The sequence below is a fragment of the Doryrhamphus excisus genome, chromosome 15 (assembly GCF_030265055.1).
Source record: "Doryrhamphus excisus isolate RoL2022-K1 chromosome 15, RoL_Dexc_1.0, whole genome shotgun sequence".
NCBI classification, from domain to species: Eukaryota; Metazoa; Chordata; class Actinopteri; order Syngnathiformes; family Syngnathidae; genus Doryrhamphus; species Doryrhamphus excisus.
Window position 1 is genome coordinate 925,860 of NC_080480.1, and position 16,894 is coordinate 942,753.

A 16,894-nucleotide genomic window follows, 5' to 3' on the forward strand; every position below is an offset into this window, starting at 1 on the left:
AACCGCAACCTTTTAATTTCTCGTCCAAGCAGCATCACTTTTATTGTGAAGCCGATCCGCCGGACGTTGTTGGCCTGTTCACGGGAACGTTCACATTTTCCTGTGTCACTTCACTTCACCCCCCTCGCCAGCGTCCACAAGAGCCTTCTTGTCCTTCAGCGGTAAAACGGTAAGATTCAATGAAACATTCGACAAACTCGTGGAAGTCGCTTTGTACTACGACTTTTGGTACACTTAGCGAGGTTTGAACGGAAGCGTTTGCTTTACCCGAGAATCCGAATTAATGACCTGTTTAGTTGGGCAAAGAGCAACTTCCTGCTACGAGTGAATTTGAAAATATTCATTAATATCAAGCTAGATATGTTTAATGTGTTTTCTCGTGGGGTCATTCGCCAAACTTGATGCTATGGCTTCTTGAAGTCATGCTTCGACAACGTGCATTAAAAAAACCTTAACTTCGTTTCATTTCCGGGTGTTAGAGACCACTCCAATCATGACCACGGCCTTTTTAGCATGAATGCTCACGGCTATGTGTTACAACAAGTAATTACTTCACTAAACTTCAACTAAAAAGTTGACCTTTTTGTATGATGTGTAATATGGCGGAAGTGGAAGATTCCGTGTAACTTCCTGGATTCTAACTTTTTTTTTTTTTTGTTCAACCCACCCAAATCTGAACTTGTGCGAAGGGCTCATTTATTCCTTAGATCAAAACGGTGATTAACCGCCGTTACCACTTAATGGTTACCCTTGTTTAAGTGTGCGTATATCACACCTCCTTGGATCAAATGTGCTCCAAGTGATTATGGCTAATGGGTGATTATTCCAAGAGATCAGCCGCCATCACCACAAATCCTCTCACCCCTTCCCGCCTCGCTTTGGCTATAAAAGGCCAACCATCAGCTACACCTGTAATGTAGGTGTGCGGCATATTGGCTTCTCTTTGTGGATCCTGAATTCAATAGCGTTTCTCAGCATCTTAAACCAGAAAAATACACTAACTGAGGTTCCGCTGTATTTTTAAACATAACCAAAGTTAACCGAGAAAAAGACAGTATTTTCTGTATTTTTCTCAAGCTGCTACACCGTCCCCGGTGGGAAAGGCCTGTGGGAGGCCCGCCTCACATTTTTCAAAGCCCCTATCTATTTAAAAGATTGACAGGGGACCTCTTTGGTCAAAATGTATCCTAAAATATCAAGTGATGATTGCGGTTGGCATGACGTTTTAGGAAGGGTATTTTCAGTTGTCATGGTTAATTGATGATTAATCACTTCTACAGTTAATTGACAACACATTTGATATTCAATTCATGTTTATTTGTGTTTTATTTTACAGCTTTGACGGAATTTTTGCTCACTCGGGGCAGACCAAACCATGTTTTTGGTCCTTGGGATATTATGGTACCGTGCCAGAGTATTGTTTCTGGCGAGTGGGGTTAAATATTAGACGGTGGGATGACCGGTTGACCATTTTTCATTTTTTAATTGGTGTGTATCATCTGGCAATGCTTTCTCCACCTATTTGGGGCTCCAAATGTAGTTTTTCTTTTGAATTCTTACATTTATTGATGCAATATGCCATTGGGAAATTTTGCCCAGTATTTCGGAAACAGATGTAGTTTGCTTCATTTGGGATGTCAGCCTCTGCACGCACACAATCCTCAACAAAGCGTAATGCCCGTGCTTGTGGTTAAGGAGGATGGAGTGTGATACATTACACATCTTCTGGTCTTGATGGTGAAGACCAGCCGGGTGCCTCTCCTCTTTATTTTACTCGCAACTTGCACAACTTCAGCGGGCATCGTTAAAGGCTCGTTTGCACACACAACACGCTGTCAACACACTCATACAGCCTGAGAGTAAACATGTTCAGTTGAGGAGGGGGCGGGCTCGTGTTTTTGAGCGGTCCGCCGGGGGAAATACGTCCCCACACCAACGTTCCTTATCCTCACGGTGACTGCATTTTATTCACATTTTGTCAATGTCTGCCAAATTCCATTAACGCGGAATCATGGGGTCCTACAAAGTAGCACGTCACGTCCCTTGTGGAGGGCGTGGATGTCCCCTTCGACACACACAACCTGGTGTCTGCAGGAAATGATTTGTGTGGTCTTGTTTGTGTCGGAACGCAACCTTCTTCAAGTTCAATTGAATCCTTGGATCCAATCCAAGTGTTGAGCCAACACTGCTGCTTGTAATCCAAGCAGGAATGTACGACTGTACGTTTGACGTTCCAAATTGTCTGTGGTTTTAGGCACGGACATGCGGTATATAATATTGGATTGAGTGGAGAACTTTCAGTGGGTACCTTCCCAGCAGCCGGTACCTTCCTATCTCATTCTGTCCCCGCTTCCTGCCCCTGCACACAGGGATTTTACCCCAGCTATTTTTAAAGCTTCCTATTTGTTCTGCTTCTTCCTGCTAAAGTCGTCTTTTGTTTCTTTCTGGTTTGCCTCTGCAGATACAGTATGACTATTTCCTTTTGAAAATTTGACTAACTTTTTATGTAATCGGTTCACATGGGTTCATCACAGCCACTCAAACCTGCTCCCCCCTCTCGTTTGATTGCATCGTGTCTTTTGGACTTCCTCTGCATTGCATTAGTTCTTGAGGAGTTCTTGCTGCACCGCTTCCTCATTGCGCCACTATCAGCACTTCGCTCTAAGCTATTTTTGTACGTAGAACAATTTGCTGCTGCCTTCCTTGCTGGCAACCACGAGGAAAGAATCCTGACGGTAAACGACAGTTACGTGCGATCACAGGTGGAATAGTTGAAATTGTACTTTGACTCTGCTGCCTTTTTGCTTCAGCAGTCAAGAGGAAGTGAATCATCAAGCGCTCGCCAGTTCAAGGAAGTTTGCGTAACGTTGAAAAACAAAATGTCCACCTGCATTGTGACATGTTTGTAGTCCCGTTTCATTAAAGGCGTTTTTGGTGTCTGACAGAAGTAGAGAAGCAACGATTCAGCGCTACAGAGGATCAAAACGGGTGCAGATGTGTGAGGGGGGGGGGGGGTCGGCCGCCATCTAAATGTCACCTGAAAAAGCCTCAAATGTTGGGTGACTGCGGTGTCCCTATAAATGTCAGCTTAGCGTGTAGCCAAGGTATCAATACCCGATGCCTCTGATGTGTTGGCATAGGCTGGCTGTCAAACATTCCTAAATAATCCACCATCATCACACTTTGGGATGACTTGGATGCACGTAACCACCAAGCAAATCATTTAAACCCCCGCGGATTTCGTAAGCGTCCTCCCTTTGGAAGAGGCGGTCCATCATTTTTATGAAATGGGGTCATCACGTGTATCATCTTGCAAGGGAATTGAACCTCCTGGCCTCAGCCAGAACACTGACGTTGGGTCGTAGATAGGTCTTGTGGTGTAGGTCCATGGTGCTTTCAGGTACTTCCCAAGCATGTCACTCAATGCCTGGTTGGGCGTAATCCCATTTACTGTAATCTCACCACAGCGGTGTTGTTGTTTAACCTTTCACTATCGGCCACAGATTGTCTTCTTATGACTTCTTGGCAAAAAAATTCACACTCTGAATCGCCGAATTGGTCAATAAAGACATAATCTACTGTTAAACAGAGCTTTGCGACAATTGACATAATGTGAATGAAATGCCAACATCGTGAAGTAAAAGAACGTTTGCAGGGCTCTACGTTAAAAACCAAAATGACTTGCCCATAGGGAATCCTTAAGGTGAGAACTACTTGCCCGAACTTGCCCCATGTAAAATGAAAAGACTGCCATAATGATATCATATATCAATATATGCTGATAATTCATCAGATAATAGTACTGATGCATTGTATTTGGAGGAATGTCTGAACATTTGTGGAGATGTATGTTAACATGGCAAGCCATGCTACCTTACAAATGGTAGTCGTAGTAAGCAGTGATATTTATAAGTTGTGCACCACAATGAAACATTTGACACATTTGTGTACTAGTAAAGTGTTTTTAATCCAGGAAAAAATGCTCAATGGTCAAACAATAATTTGTGAAGCAAAGGTGAGAAAAATACACAGAGAAATTGAACCGCTAGATTTTGTAGCTTGTGCAAAATCAGCACTTGGTATTGGATCTAATGGGTGGTGTTTCATTGTGACCACTTCAAATTGCCACAGCAACGTGATTCACTCACCTTTGCCATCATTTGATTTGCTGCCGCTAATAAAATACTTGTTTAGGAGGCACTGGTTCATCACTTTTTGCTGTTTTCCTTCACAAGTTGTTGAAGAATTAGACGATGTTGGCAGGGACGCCATGATAGATGTTTTCCTAGTAAAACGATCGCTGATTGGTTGATCGCGAACAAGAACGGGTGTGGGTAAAACGCGGATGTGGATTACGGACCGCGGTCTAAATAAACGATTCTGATTGGTCCATTTCAAGATTTGCAAGGATTGGTTTGCAAATTACCACCGGAATTACGCAGTCCGTGTTTTACCAACACCCAACAAGAACCGCTTTAGAACAAACTCTTGGCAGTACGGCATGCTAAAGTGCACTTGCCCGACGGGAATATTAATGATTGGATTTACTTGCCCGAATTTTGTTTTAACTTGCCCCGGGCCATCGGTACATCGTTATTGTCGAGCCCTGGTTTGTGTGGGGAAGTATTTCACCGCCGGACTGCTCAATCATTGCGGAATATCTCCCGGCTGTAAACATGTCGAAATGGCAACCTGAACCGCCAGAAAAAGTTGTCCAAAAATTTTTTGACTTTTTTCTTACGGAGCACGAACGCAAGCTAGTGGGTTAGCTTAGTTTAGCAGAGCATGCTGGCGAGTCTGTGTGTGTGTCCTACTCGGGCTGTTTAACCGCTTATAAAAGCAAGGCACCATTTTATGACGTCATGCAAGTTGTGAGTGAAATGAGGACGAGGCACATTTTACGTCTTCAAAATAAAAGCCACATACTTTCTGTGTAAACAAAATAAGGGTGTCATTAAAAAAAAAAAAAATCCTTACATTCATAACACGGGCGTATAATCTCGTCTGAGGCGCGACCGATGACTTGAGCTGGCCGGTTGCCAGTTGAGACACCGTTGTGTTGTTTGTGCGGAGTCAGCCGACAAGAATGTGTGTCATCACGGCAACAATGTTAATGTGGTTAGCGCTAATCCGGTTTACTCCTGCGTTGGCCCTCATTTGCCGATTCACATATTTCATACTCGGAGTAAAATAAGGTCGTCGCCGACATTCATGGAACGATTCTTCACAACTGTAGCGATTCCAGTACTAACATCTCCTAAATTGTACACGTTTGTACCTTCATTTATTCCTGACAGGATGTGCTTATCTCGGTTCCAAGGGATCTTTGAGGAAAAATCAGTTTTTCAAAGCTACTAAGCTTATTTGAGTTTTGTCTAAGGCAGAATAAACACGTTTTGACTTCCTACATTTCAGTGAGTGAGTAAAGAATCTGGGCCAAGCGGCAAATTCCACATACTATGCTCCACAAAATCAGTTTTTCAAGGAGTCGGGGAGGCCCCCCATTCTATTGTATTCTCACAGGGGAGGCTCACACACTGTAGATAAAGACATGGACTTGGGCTTCGTTGGTAGCCACAAGCCGACCTTTCTTTGGTGTGTATTCATTGCTACATGAAGTACTTGGATATTATTCACGTCATTATTTGATGTATTTGCCAAATCATATTATTACTTCATGAGGATGATGGGCATACGCTGGATTCATTTCAGTTTCATGCAGTTGAAATTGGATCATGTTCTAATCCCAATCGGGGAAGTCAAACCAGAAATGACGTCTGACCCTGGGTGTCACTAGCTAGGTGATGTGGAAGTTTGGAATTAAAGGATGGAGCCACGTTTATTCGTCGGCACAGTCCGTGTCAGTCCATCAGCAAGTCAAGGGACCTTCTCAACCTTCTCACACTTCCAGCCTTCAAAGTCACAAACTCTTAGTAGAGTTCTCCATAAAAAAAAACAATAAAATGAGCATAAGTGTGATGAAAAGGTGGTCGCCACGGTGCTGACCACTACAAAGCCAGTAGGCTTGAGTCTCGATACCAGCGGGTGGAAAACGACCATGTCACTGTTATGCAAAGCCATATGTGACGGCTTCTTCCTGTTAGCTCGCTGCAGAGCGGAGAAGAGGAAGTGAGAGAAGCCACCTGTGGGTCCATCAGTATTTTCCGGTCTCTTTGTGTCGCCCTGCTTCCACAAACATGCGCAGTGAAGCGGCCATTGCATGCAACTGGCAGAGAAGGAATGTGTGTGTTTTATGGAAGCACCGAGGCCCCGTTAGGAACCGCAGGTCCTACTTGGCCAATTCCCAGCTGTGCACGGAGCGACACGGAGCGACAGCCCGGCGGGTTCTGTTTGCAGTCGTGTGATTTACTGCCGTCGATGCGCGCGATGTAAACACTTGGTGTTGTTTTGGCTGAGATGATCCAGGCCAGCTTTGCATTGTGGATGCTTTGTATGAAGTCAGCCTGAGGTGTTCTTCAGCAGTGATCATGGACCAATAAGAGGGGTTGTGTTGCTAATTGTCTGAGCATGTCGGCCAAGAGTGTTTTTTTTTTTGGCCCGTGTGGACCTTTTTAAGTAAAAAAACTTATCGTTTGACTTCTTTCTGCACCGTTTATCAGTCTCCCCTCTGGGCCTCGGAGCCTGTGTCAACATGGTTAATGTCTTGTGTTTCGTCCAAGCACGTCATCTTCTCCACTTCCACTAAGTGGCCTCATGACCGAGTGCTTTGAAATATGGGAAGCTGCAGTACGTTCTTGCCTCATCCAACGGCCGCTAAAGACCAGAGTTTAGCTGTTTAGCTACCAGAGCCTGAAAGCTAACAACCCAGCAAGTTGCACGTTCATCCTGGAGATAACCCGCAGCTTCACCTGTCCGCTGCTGAAGAATGGCACCAAACTGTTAGATGGACCGTGGTGCTATGGCGACGGAGCAAGACATGAACCAGACGGCGTGTAATGAGAAGCAGGCTTCCAGCTGCCTCGGGGTTGCTGCAGGTGTTGATGGCGGCTAATGGTTCCTCTGCACAGCATACGTACGCCTCATGTCGGCGCTCGGTGACGCGCTTATTTCACTGCATGTTTGTTGACCGTCTTAGCTTTGATTCTTTAAGGAAGGTCTTGAAACAAACATGTGGAACACATAGTATGGAGGAAGTATGGAACGCATAGTGTATTGTTAGCACCCCCATGCAATTATTCTTGGTTCAACGATGATGATGATGATGATGAGCTTTGTCATCGACGCCATCATTTCCATGATGAAATCACAGATCTGTAGCCCTAGGGTCTTCTCTGGAAAACTGTTTGCAACGCTGCAGCAATAGGAACAAGCCCCGGGTGCAAAGCGTTTGGCCATGTGACTTTCCCAAACGTCCCACACGATCGACGCCATGTTTGTTTACAAGTTCAGCGGTAAGGCGATGTTACTACAGGCCCTTTTGAGGAGTGCTTGATTGGCTCAGCCAAGAGGTTTAGATTTCCATCTAGATCATCGTCCAGATGTCTACTCCACGCGCAGGTCAAATCTCATTAAAGACCAAACGAAACGCTCATTACTGCTCACTCTTCCGATTAGCGAGCCATGGCAGAGCCAGAACCCACACCCGAGCAGCTCGCCGCGATCGCCGCAGCCAACGAGGAGACGGACTGCACGGTCAACTACAAAGCTCCGGCCCAGAAGAGCTTGATGGAGATCCAAGAGATGGACAAAGATGACGAAAGCCTGCGCAAGTACAAGGAGGCGTTACTGGGCAAGGTCCCGGCTTGTACAGGTGAGCTTCCAGGCTGATGTGCCACCAAATCATTCTATTACGATGCTTTCAAGGAAGTGGTAAATGTCAACTGTGAACTCTGATCCACGTTTTAGATCCAAGCACCCCAAACATCCAGGTGACACGGATGACTTTGCTTTGTGACGCGGCGCCCAACACTCTGGTACTTGACCTGCAGGGTGAGCAGCAAACACTGTCCTGTGTGCCAGCAGCATTATGGGAAACGTGATTTGTATTGATTCTCCGCACGCACACGATGTACAACGCTCCATGTACCGCGTTTACCGCGTTCCAGATTCCACCGTTATAAGCCAATTCCTGCCAAGTAGGATTTGGTTTTTCACTTTCAGGTTCATTTTAATACCTCATACAAGTGAAGGTGCAGTTGTTTGGACAAATATAACCATGACAACAACAATAGCTCAGAGGACAGTTTTTGGAAATATAATCAAGAAAACAACGGTAGTTGCTAGATATCATTTCTTGAATTAAAGTCTTATCATCATTATGTCATCATCATTATATCTGTCCAAAAATGTGTGGCTTTAGATGTATCGGTCATTAAAGGGAAGAAACGGTCATTTTTTTCCATGACTGTATCATCCCAGCGTCTTTGAATGTGTATTTTAGTTTTAGCAAAACAAGTGTGTAAACTTGGCTTAAATGTCAAAATGTTTTGACTCATAATAGGCTGTATTTCACCATGAATACGATGAGTTATTCATTTATGTATATTTGCAAACCCGTGATAGCGTGAAGCCACGCAATTCATAGATTCCAAGCTGTAATAAATATAGTCGGTCCAGGGTTTATTCAAGTGTGTCTTGAGGAAACCAAGACCAACATGATGTAGAATGGAGAATACTGGGGTCATTGTGTCATGTAAACTCATATTTTATAATATCTCCAACAAAGTGTCATTTCCAAGATAAAAAAAAATCACTAACACGGAATTGGCTATGAAGAAATGTATTTGCATCACTTCAAGCATGTGGAGAAATAAATCTAGTCGGTCAGTTCCTGGGGCGGAGTGCCATCTGGTGGTCACAATATATACTACATGTCTCATCATAGGCTGCCGCTTCCAACTCATCCTTCCATTTTCTATACCGCTTATGTTTTTTCACCACAAAAGTGCATTAGATGCAAGTTGAAAAAACAGAAAAAAACGACATACCTTACGTTTTTTTCAAAAATCATCAAATTCAACCTCTGGCATTTTATGCCGTTTTTGGGTGCTTCTGGGCCCCCTGTTGAGTGTGTGTGAGGTTTCCCATGTTTTTTTAATGAGAAAAGTGCATTAGCACCAAGTTGAAAAAAATGAAAAAAACGCCATACTAACCCCTTACGTTTTTTTCAAAAATCATCACCCCCAAACTTTGGCATTTTATGCCATTTTTGGGTGCTTCCCGGGCCCCTGTTGAGTGTGTGTGAGGTTTCCCATGTTTTTTTGACCAGAAAAGTGCATTAGCAGCAACTTGAAAAAAATGAAAAAAAACGCCATATACTAACCCCTTACGTTTTTTTCAAAAATCAACACCCTCAAACTTTGGCATTTTATGCCATTTTTGGGCTCTTCTGGGCCCCCTGTTGAGTGTGCGTGAGGTTTCCGCTGTTTTTTTGACCATAAAAGTGCATTTTCAGCAAGTTGAAAAAATTGAAAAAAAACGACATACTAACCCCTTACGTTTTTTTCAAAAATCACAAAATTTAAAACTGGCATTTTATGCCATTTTTGGGCTCTTCTGGGCCCCCTGTTGAGTGTGTGTGAGGTTTCCGCTGTTTTTTTGACCAGAAAAGTGCATTAGAAGCAAGTTGAAAAAATTGGAAAAAAACGACATACTACGTTTTTTTCAAAAATCACAAAATTTAAAACTGGCATTTAATGCCATTTTTGGGTGCTTCTGGGCCCCCTGTTGAGTGTGTGTGAGGTTTCCCATGTTTTTTTGACCATAAAAGTGCATTTTCAGCAAGTTGAAAAAATGGAAAAAAACGCCATACTAACCCCTTACGTTTTTTTCAAAAATCACAAAATTTAAAACTGGCATTTTATGCCATTTTTGGGCTCTTCTGAGCCCCTTGTTGAGTGTGTGTGAGGTTTCAGCTGTTTTTTTGACCAGAAAAGTGCATTTTCAGCAAGTTGTGAAAATTGAAAAAAACGACATACTAACCCCTTACGTTTTTTTCAAAAATCAACACCCTCAAACTTTGGCATTTTATGCCATTTTTGGGCTCTTCTGAGCCCCCTGTTGAGTGTGCGTGAGGTTTCCGCTGTTTTTTTGACCATAAAAGTGCATTTTCAGCAAGTTGAAAAAATGGAAAAAAACGCCATGCTAACCCCTTACGTTTTTTTCAAAAATCAACACCCTCAAACTTTGGCATTTTATGCCATTTTTGGGCTCTTCTGGGCCCCTTGTTGAGTGTGTGTGAGGTTTCCGCTGTTAGTTTGACCAGAAAAGTGCATTTTCAGCAAGTTGAAAAAATTGAAAAAAAACGACATACTAACCCCTTACGTTTTTTTCAAAAATCACAAAATTTAAAACTGGCATTTTATGCCATTTTTGGGCTCTTCTGGGCCCCTTGTTGAGTGTGTGTGAGGTTTCCCATGTTTTTTTGACCAGAAAAGTGCATTTTCAGCAAGTTGAAAAAATGGAAAAAAACGCCATACTAACCCCTTACGTTTTTTTCAAAAATCATCACCCCCAAACTTTGGCATTTTATGCCATTTTTGGGTGCTTCTGGGGCCCCTGTTGAGTGTGTGTGAGGTTTCCCATGTTTTTTTGACCAGAAAAGTGCATTTTCAGCAAGTTGAAAAAATTGAAAAAAACGACATACTAACCCCTTACGTTTTTTTCAAAAATCAACACCCTCAAACTTTGGCATTTTATGCCATTTTTGGGCTCTTCTGGGCCCCCTGTTGAGTGTGTGTGAGGTTTCAGCTGTTTTTTTGACCATAAAAGTGCATTTTCAGCAAGTTGAAAAAATTGAAAAAAACGACATACTAACCCCTTACGTTTTTTTCAAAAATCACCAAATTTAAAACTGGCATTTTATGCCATTTTTGGGTGCTTCTGGGGCCCCTGTTGAGTGTGTGTGAGGTTTCCCATGTTTTTTTGACCAGAAAAGTGCATTTTCAGCAAGTTGAAAAAATGGAAAAAAACGCCATACTAACCCCTTACGTTTTTTTCAAAAATCACAAAATTTAAAACTGGCATTTTATGCCATTTTTGGGCTCTTCTGGGCCCCTTGTTGAGTGTGTGTGAGGTTTCAGCTGTTTTTTTGACCAGAAAAGTGCATTTTCAGCAAGTTGAAAAAATTGAAAAAAACGACATACTAACCCCTTACGTTTTTTTTCAAAAATCACAAAATTTAAAACTGGCATTTTATGCCATTTTTGGGTGCTTCTGGGGCCCCTGTTGAGTGTGTGTGAGGTTTCCCATGTTTTTTTGACCAGAAAAGTGCATTTTCAGCAAGTTGAAAAAATTGAAAAAAACGACATACTAACCCCTTACGTTTTTTTCAAAAATCATCACCCCCAAACTTTGGCATTTTATGCCATTTTTGGGTGCTTCTGGGGCCCCTGTTGAGTGTGTGTGAGGTTTCCCATGTTTTTTTGACCATAAAAGTGCATTTTCAGCAAGTTGAAAAAATGGAAAAAAACGACATACTAACCCCTTACGTTTTTTTTCAAAAATCATCACCCCCAAACTTTGGCATTTTATGCCATTTTGGGGCTCTTCTGGGCCCCCTGTTGAGTGTGTGTGAGGTTTCCGCTGTTTTTTTGACCAGAAAAGTGCATTAGAAGCAAGTTGAAAAAATTGAAAAAAACGACATACTAACCCCTTACGTTTTTTTCAAAAATCAACACCCTCAAACTTTGGCATTTTATGCCATTTTTGGGCTCTTCTGAGCCCCCTGTTGAGTGTGCGTGAGGTTTCCGCTGTTTTTTTTACCATAAAAGTGCATTTTCAGCAAGTTGAAAAAATGGAAAAAAACGACATACTAACCCCTTACGTTTTTTTCAAAAATCACAAAATTAAAAACTGGCATTTTATGCCATTTTTGGGCTCTTCTGGGCCCCTTGTTGAGTGTGTGTGAGGTTTCCGCTGTTTTTTTGACCAGAAAAGTGCATTTTCAGCAAGTTGAAAAAATGGAAAAAAACGACATACTAACCCCTTACGTTTTTTTCAAAAATCATCACCCCCAAACTTTGGCATTTTATGCCATTTTTGGGTGCTTCTGGGGCCCCTGTTGAGTGTGTGTGAGGTTTCCGCTGTTTTTTTGACCAGAAAAGTGCATTTTCAGCAAGTTGTGAAAATTGAAAAAAACGACATACTAACCCCTTACGTTTTTTTCAAAAATCAACACCCTCAAACTTTGGCATTTTATGCCATTTTTGGGCTCTTCTGAGCCCCCTGTTGAGTGTGCGTGAGGTTTCCGCTGTTTTTTTGACCATAAAAGTGCATTTTCAGCAAGTTGAAAAAATTGAAAAAAACGACATACTAACCCCTTACGTTTTTTTTCAAAAATCATCACCCCCAAACTTTGGCATTTTATGCCATTTTTGGGTGCTTCTGGGGCCCCTGTTGAGTGTGTGTGAGGTTTCCCATGTTTTTTTGACCATAAAAGTGCATTTTCAGCAAGTTGAAAAAATGGAAAAAAACGACATACTAACCCCTTACGTTTTTTTCAAAAATCAACACCCTCAAACTTTGGCATTTTATGCCATTTTTGGGCTCTTCTGAGCCCCCTGTTGAGTGTGCGTGAGGTTTCCGCTGTTTTTTTGACCATAAAAGTGCATTTTCAGCAAGTTGAAAAAATTGAAAAAAACGACATACTAACCCCTTACGTTTTTTTTCAAAAATCATCACCCCCAAACTTTGGCATTTTATGCCATTTTTGGGCTCTTCTGGGCCCCCTGTTGAGTGTGTGTGAGGTTTCCGCTGTTTTTTTGACCAGAAAAGTGCATTAGAAGCAAGTTGAAAAAATTGAAAAAAACGACATACTAACCCCTTACGTTTTTTTCAAAAATCACCAAATTTAAAACTGGCATTTTATGCCATTTTTGGGTGCTTCTGGGGCCCCTGTTGAGTGTGTGTGAGGTTTCCAATGTTTTTTTGACCATAAAAGTGCATTTTCAGCAAGTTGAAAAAATGGAAAAAAACGACATACTAACCCCTTACGTTTTTTTCAAAAATCACAAAATTTAAAACTGGCATTTTATGCCATTTTTGGGCTCTTCTGGGCCCCCTGTTGAGTGTGTGTGAGGTTTCCGCTGTTTTTTTGACCAGAAAAGTGCATTTTCAGCAAGTTGTGAAAATTGAAAAAAACGACATACTAACCCCTTACGTTTTTTTCAAAAATCAACACCCTCAAACTTTGGCATTTTATGCCATTTTTGGGCTCTTCTGAGCCCCCTGTTGAGTGTGCGTGAGGTTTCCGCTGTTTTTTTGACCATAAAAGTGCATTTTCAGCAAGTTGAAAAAATTGAAAAAAACGACATACTAACCCCTTACGTTTTTTTTTCAAAAATCATCACCCCCAAACTTTGGCATTTTATGCCATTTTTGGGCTCTTCTGGGCCCCCTGTTGAGTGTGTGTGAGGTTTCCGCTGTTTTTTTGACCAGAAAAGTGCATTAGAAGCAAGTTGAAAAAATTGAAAAAAACAACATACTAACCCCTTACGTTTTTTTCAAAAATCAACACCCTCGAACTTTGGCATTTTATGCCATTTTTGGGCTCTTCTGAGCCCCCTGTTGAGTGTGTGTGAGGTTTCCGCTGTTTTTTTTACCATAAAAGTGCATTTTCAGCAAGTTGAAAAAATGGAAAAAAACGCCATGCTAACCCCTTACGTTTTTTTCAAAAATCAACACCCTCAAACTTTGGCATTTTATGCCATTTTTGGGCTCTTCTGGGCCCCTTGTTGAGTGTGTGTGAGGTTTCCGCTGTTAGTTTGACCAGAAAAGTGCATTTTCAGCAAGTTGAAAAAATTGAAAAAAAACGACATACTAACCCCTTACGTTTTTTTCAAAAATCACAAAATTTAAAACTGGCATTTTATGCCATTTTTGGGCTCTTCTGGGCCCCTTGTTGAGTGTGTGTGAGGTTTCCCATGTTTTTTTGACCAGAAAAGTGCATTTTCAGCAAGTTGAAAAAATGGAAAAAAACGCCATACTAACCCCTTACGTTTTTTTCAAAAATCATCACCCCCAAACTTTGGCATTTTATGCCATTTTTGGGTGCTTCTGGGGCCCCTGTTGAGTGTGTGTGAGGTTTCCCATGTTTTTTTGACCAGAAAAGTGCATTTTCAGCAAGTTGAAAAAATTGAAAAAAACGACATACTAACCCCTTACGTTTTTTTCAAAAATCAACACCCTCAAACTTTGGCATTTTATGCCATTTTTGGGCTCTTCTGGGCCCCCTGTTGAGTGTGTGTGAGGTTTCAGCTGTTTTTTTGACCATAAAAGTGCATTTTCAGCAAGTTGAAAAAATTGAAAAAAACGACATACTAACCCCTTACGTTTTTTTCAAAAATCACCAAATTTAAAACTGGCATTTTATGCCATTTTTGGGTGCTTCTGGGGCCCCTGTTGAGTGTGTGTGAGGTTTCCCATGTTTTTTTGACCAGAAAAGTGCATTTTCAGCAAGTTGAAAAAATGGAAAAAAACGCCATACTAACCCCTTACGTTTTTTTCAAAAATCACAAAATTTAAAACTGGCATTTTATGCCATTTTTGGGCTCTTCTGGGCCCCTTGTTGAGTGTGTGTGAGGTTTCAGCTGTTTTTTTGACCAGAAAAGTGCATTTTCAGCAAGTTGAAAAAATTGAAAAAAACGACATACTAACCCCTTACGTTTTTTTTCAAAAATCACAAAATTTAAAACTGGCATTTTATGCCATTTTTGGGTGCTTCTGGGGCCCCTGTTGAGTGTGTGTGAGGTTTCCCATGTTTTTTTGACCAGAAAAGTGCATTTTCAGCAAGTTGAAAAAATTGAAAAAAACGACATACTAACCCCTTACGTTTTTTTCAAAAATCATCACCCCCAAACTTTGGCATTTTATGCCATTTTTGGGTGCTTCTGGGGCCCCTGTTGAGTGTGTGTGAGGTTTCCCATGTTTTTTTGACCATAAAAGTGCATTTTCAGCAAGTTGAAAAAATGGAAAAAAACGACATACTAACCCCTTACGTTTTTTTCAAAAATCACAAAATTAAAAACTGGCATTTTATGCCATTTTTGGGCTCTTCTGGGCCCCTTGTTGAGTGTGTGTGAGGTTTCCGCTGTTTTTTTTGACCAGAAAAGTGCATTTTCAGCAAGTTGAAAAAATGGAAAAAAACGACATACTAACCCCTTACGTTTTTTTCAAAAATCATCACCCCCAAACTTTGGCATTTTATGCCATTTTTGGGTTCTTCCCGGGCCCCTGTTGAGTGTGTGTGAGGTTTCCCATGTTTTTTTGACCAGAAAAGTGCATTAGCAGCAACTTGAAAAAAATGAAAAAAAACGCCATATACTAACCCCTTACGTTTTTTTCAAAAATCAACACCCTCAAACTTTGGCATTTTATGCCATTTTTGGGCTCTTCTGGGCCCCCTGTTGAGTGTGCGTGAGGTTTCCGCTGTTTTTTTGACCATAAAAGTGCATTTTCAGCAAGTTGAAAAAATTGAAAAAAAACGACATACTAACCCCTTACGTTTTTTTCAAAAATCACAAAATTTAAAACTGGCATTTTATGCCATTTTTGGGCTCTTCTGGGCCCCCTGTTGAGTGTGTGTGAGGTTTCCGCTGTTTTTTTGACCAGAAAAGTGCATTAGAAGCAAGTTGAAAAAATTGGAAAAAAACGACATACTACGTTTTTTTCAAAAATCACAAAATTTAAAACTGGCATTTAATGCCATTTTTGGGTGCTTCTGGGCCCCCTGTTGAGTGTGTGTGAGGTTTCCCATGTTTTTTTGACCATAAAAGTGCATTTTCAGCAAGTTGAAAAAATGGAAAAAAACGCCATACTAACCCCTTACGTTTTTTTCAAAAATCACAAAATTTAAAACTGGCATTTTATGCCATTTTTGGGCTCTTCTGAGCCCCCTGTTGAGTGTGCGTGAGGTTTCCGCTGTTTTTTTGACCATAAAAGTGCATTTTCAGCAAGTTGAAAAAATGGAAAAAAACGCCATGCTAACCCCTTACGTTTTTTTCAAAAATCAACACCCTCAAACTTTGGCATTTTATGCCATTTTTGGGCTCTTCTGGGCCCCTTGTTGAGTGTGTGTGAGGTTTCCGCTGTTAGTTTGACCAGAAAAGTGCATTTTCAGCAAGTTGAAAAAATTGAAAAAAAACGACATACTAACCCCTTACGTTTTTTTCAAAAATCACAAAATTTAAAACTGGCATTTTATGCCATTTTTGGGCTCTTCTGGGCCCCTTGTTGAGTGTGTGTGAGGTTTCCCATGTTTTTTTGACCAGAAAAGTGCATTTTCAGCAAGTTGAAAAAATGGAAAAAAACGCCATACTAACCCCTTACGTTTTTTTCAAAAATCATCACCCCCAAACTTTGGCATTTTATGCCATTTTTGGGTGCTTCTGGGGCCCCTGTTGAGTGTGTGTGAGGTTTCCCATGTTTTTTTGACCAGAAAAGTGCATTTTCAGCAAGTTGAAAAAATTGAAAAAAACGACATACTAACCCCTTACGTTTTTTTCAAAAATCAACACCCTCAAACTTTGGCATTTTATGCCATTTTTGGGCTCTTCTGGGCCCCCTGTTGAGTGTGTGTGAGGTTTCAGCTGTTTTTTTGACCATAAAAGTGCATTTTCAGCAAGTTGAAAAAATTGAAAAAAACGACATACTAACCCCTTACGTTTTTTTCAAAAATCACCAAATTTAAAACTGGCATTTTATGCCATTTTTGGGTGCTTCTGGGGCCCCTGTTGAGTGTGTGTGAGGTTTCCCATGTTTTTTTGACCAGAAAAGTGCATTTTCAGCAAGTTGAAAAAATGGAAAAAAACGCCATACTAACCCCTTACGTTTTTTTCAAAAATCACAAAATTTAAAACTGGCATTTTATGCCATTTTTGGGCTCTTCTGGGCCCCTTGTTGAGTGTGTGTGAGGTTTCAGCTGTTTTTTTGACCA

General features: G+C 41.3%; 1 protein-coding gene across 1 annotated transcript in view; it reads left to right on the forward strand.

The window, feature by feature from the left end:
- Positions 1–16,894, forward strand: part of arhgdia (Rho GDP dissociation inhibitor (GDI) alpha) — a 25,102-nt gene continuing 8,208 nt past the window's right edge. Inside the window, exons 1-3 of the mRNA XM_058050109.1 lie at positions 1–169; positions 7,576–7,771; positions 7,867–7,950. Coding sequence (XP_057906092.1) covers positions 7,582–7,771; positions 7,867–7,950 — 274 coding nt within the window. The 5' untranslated portion in view covers positions 1–169; positions 7,576–7,581. The remainder of the gene's footprint in view (positions 170–7,575; positions 7,772–7,866; positions 7,951–16,894) is intronic.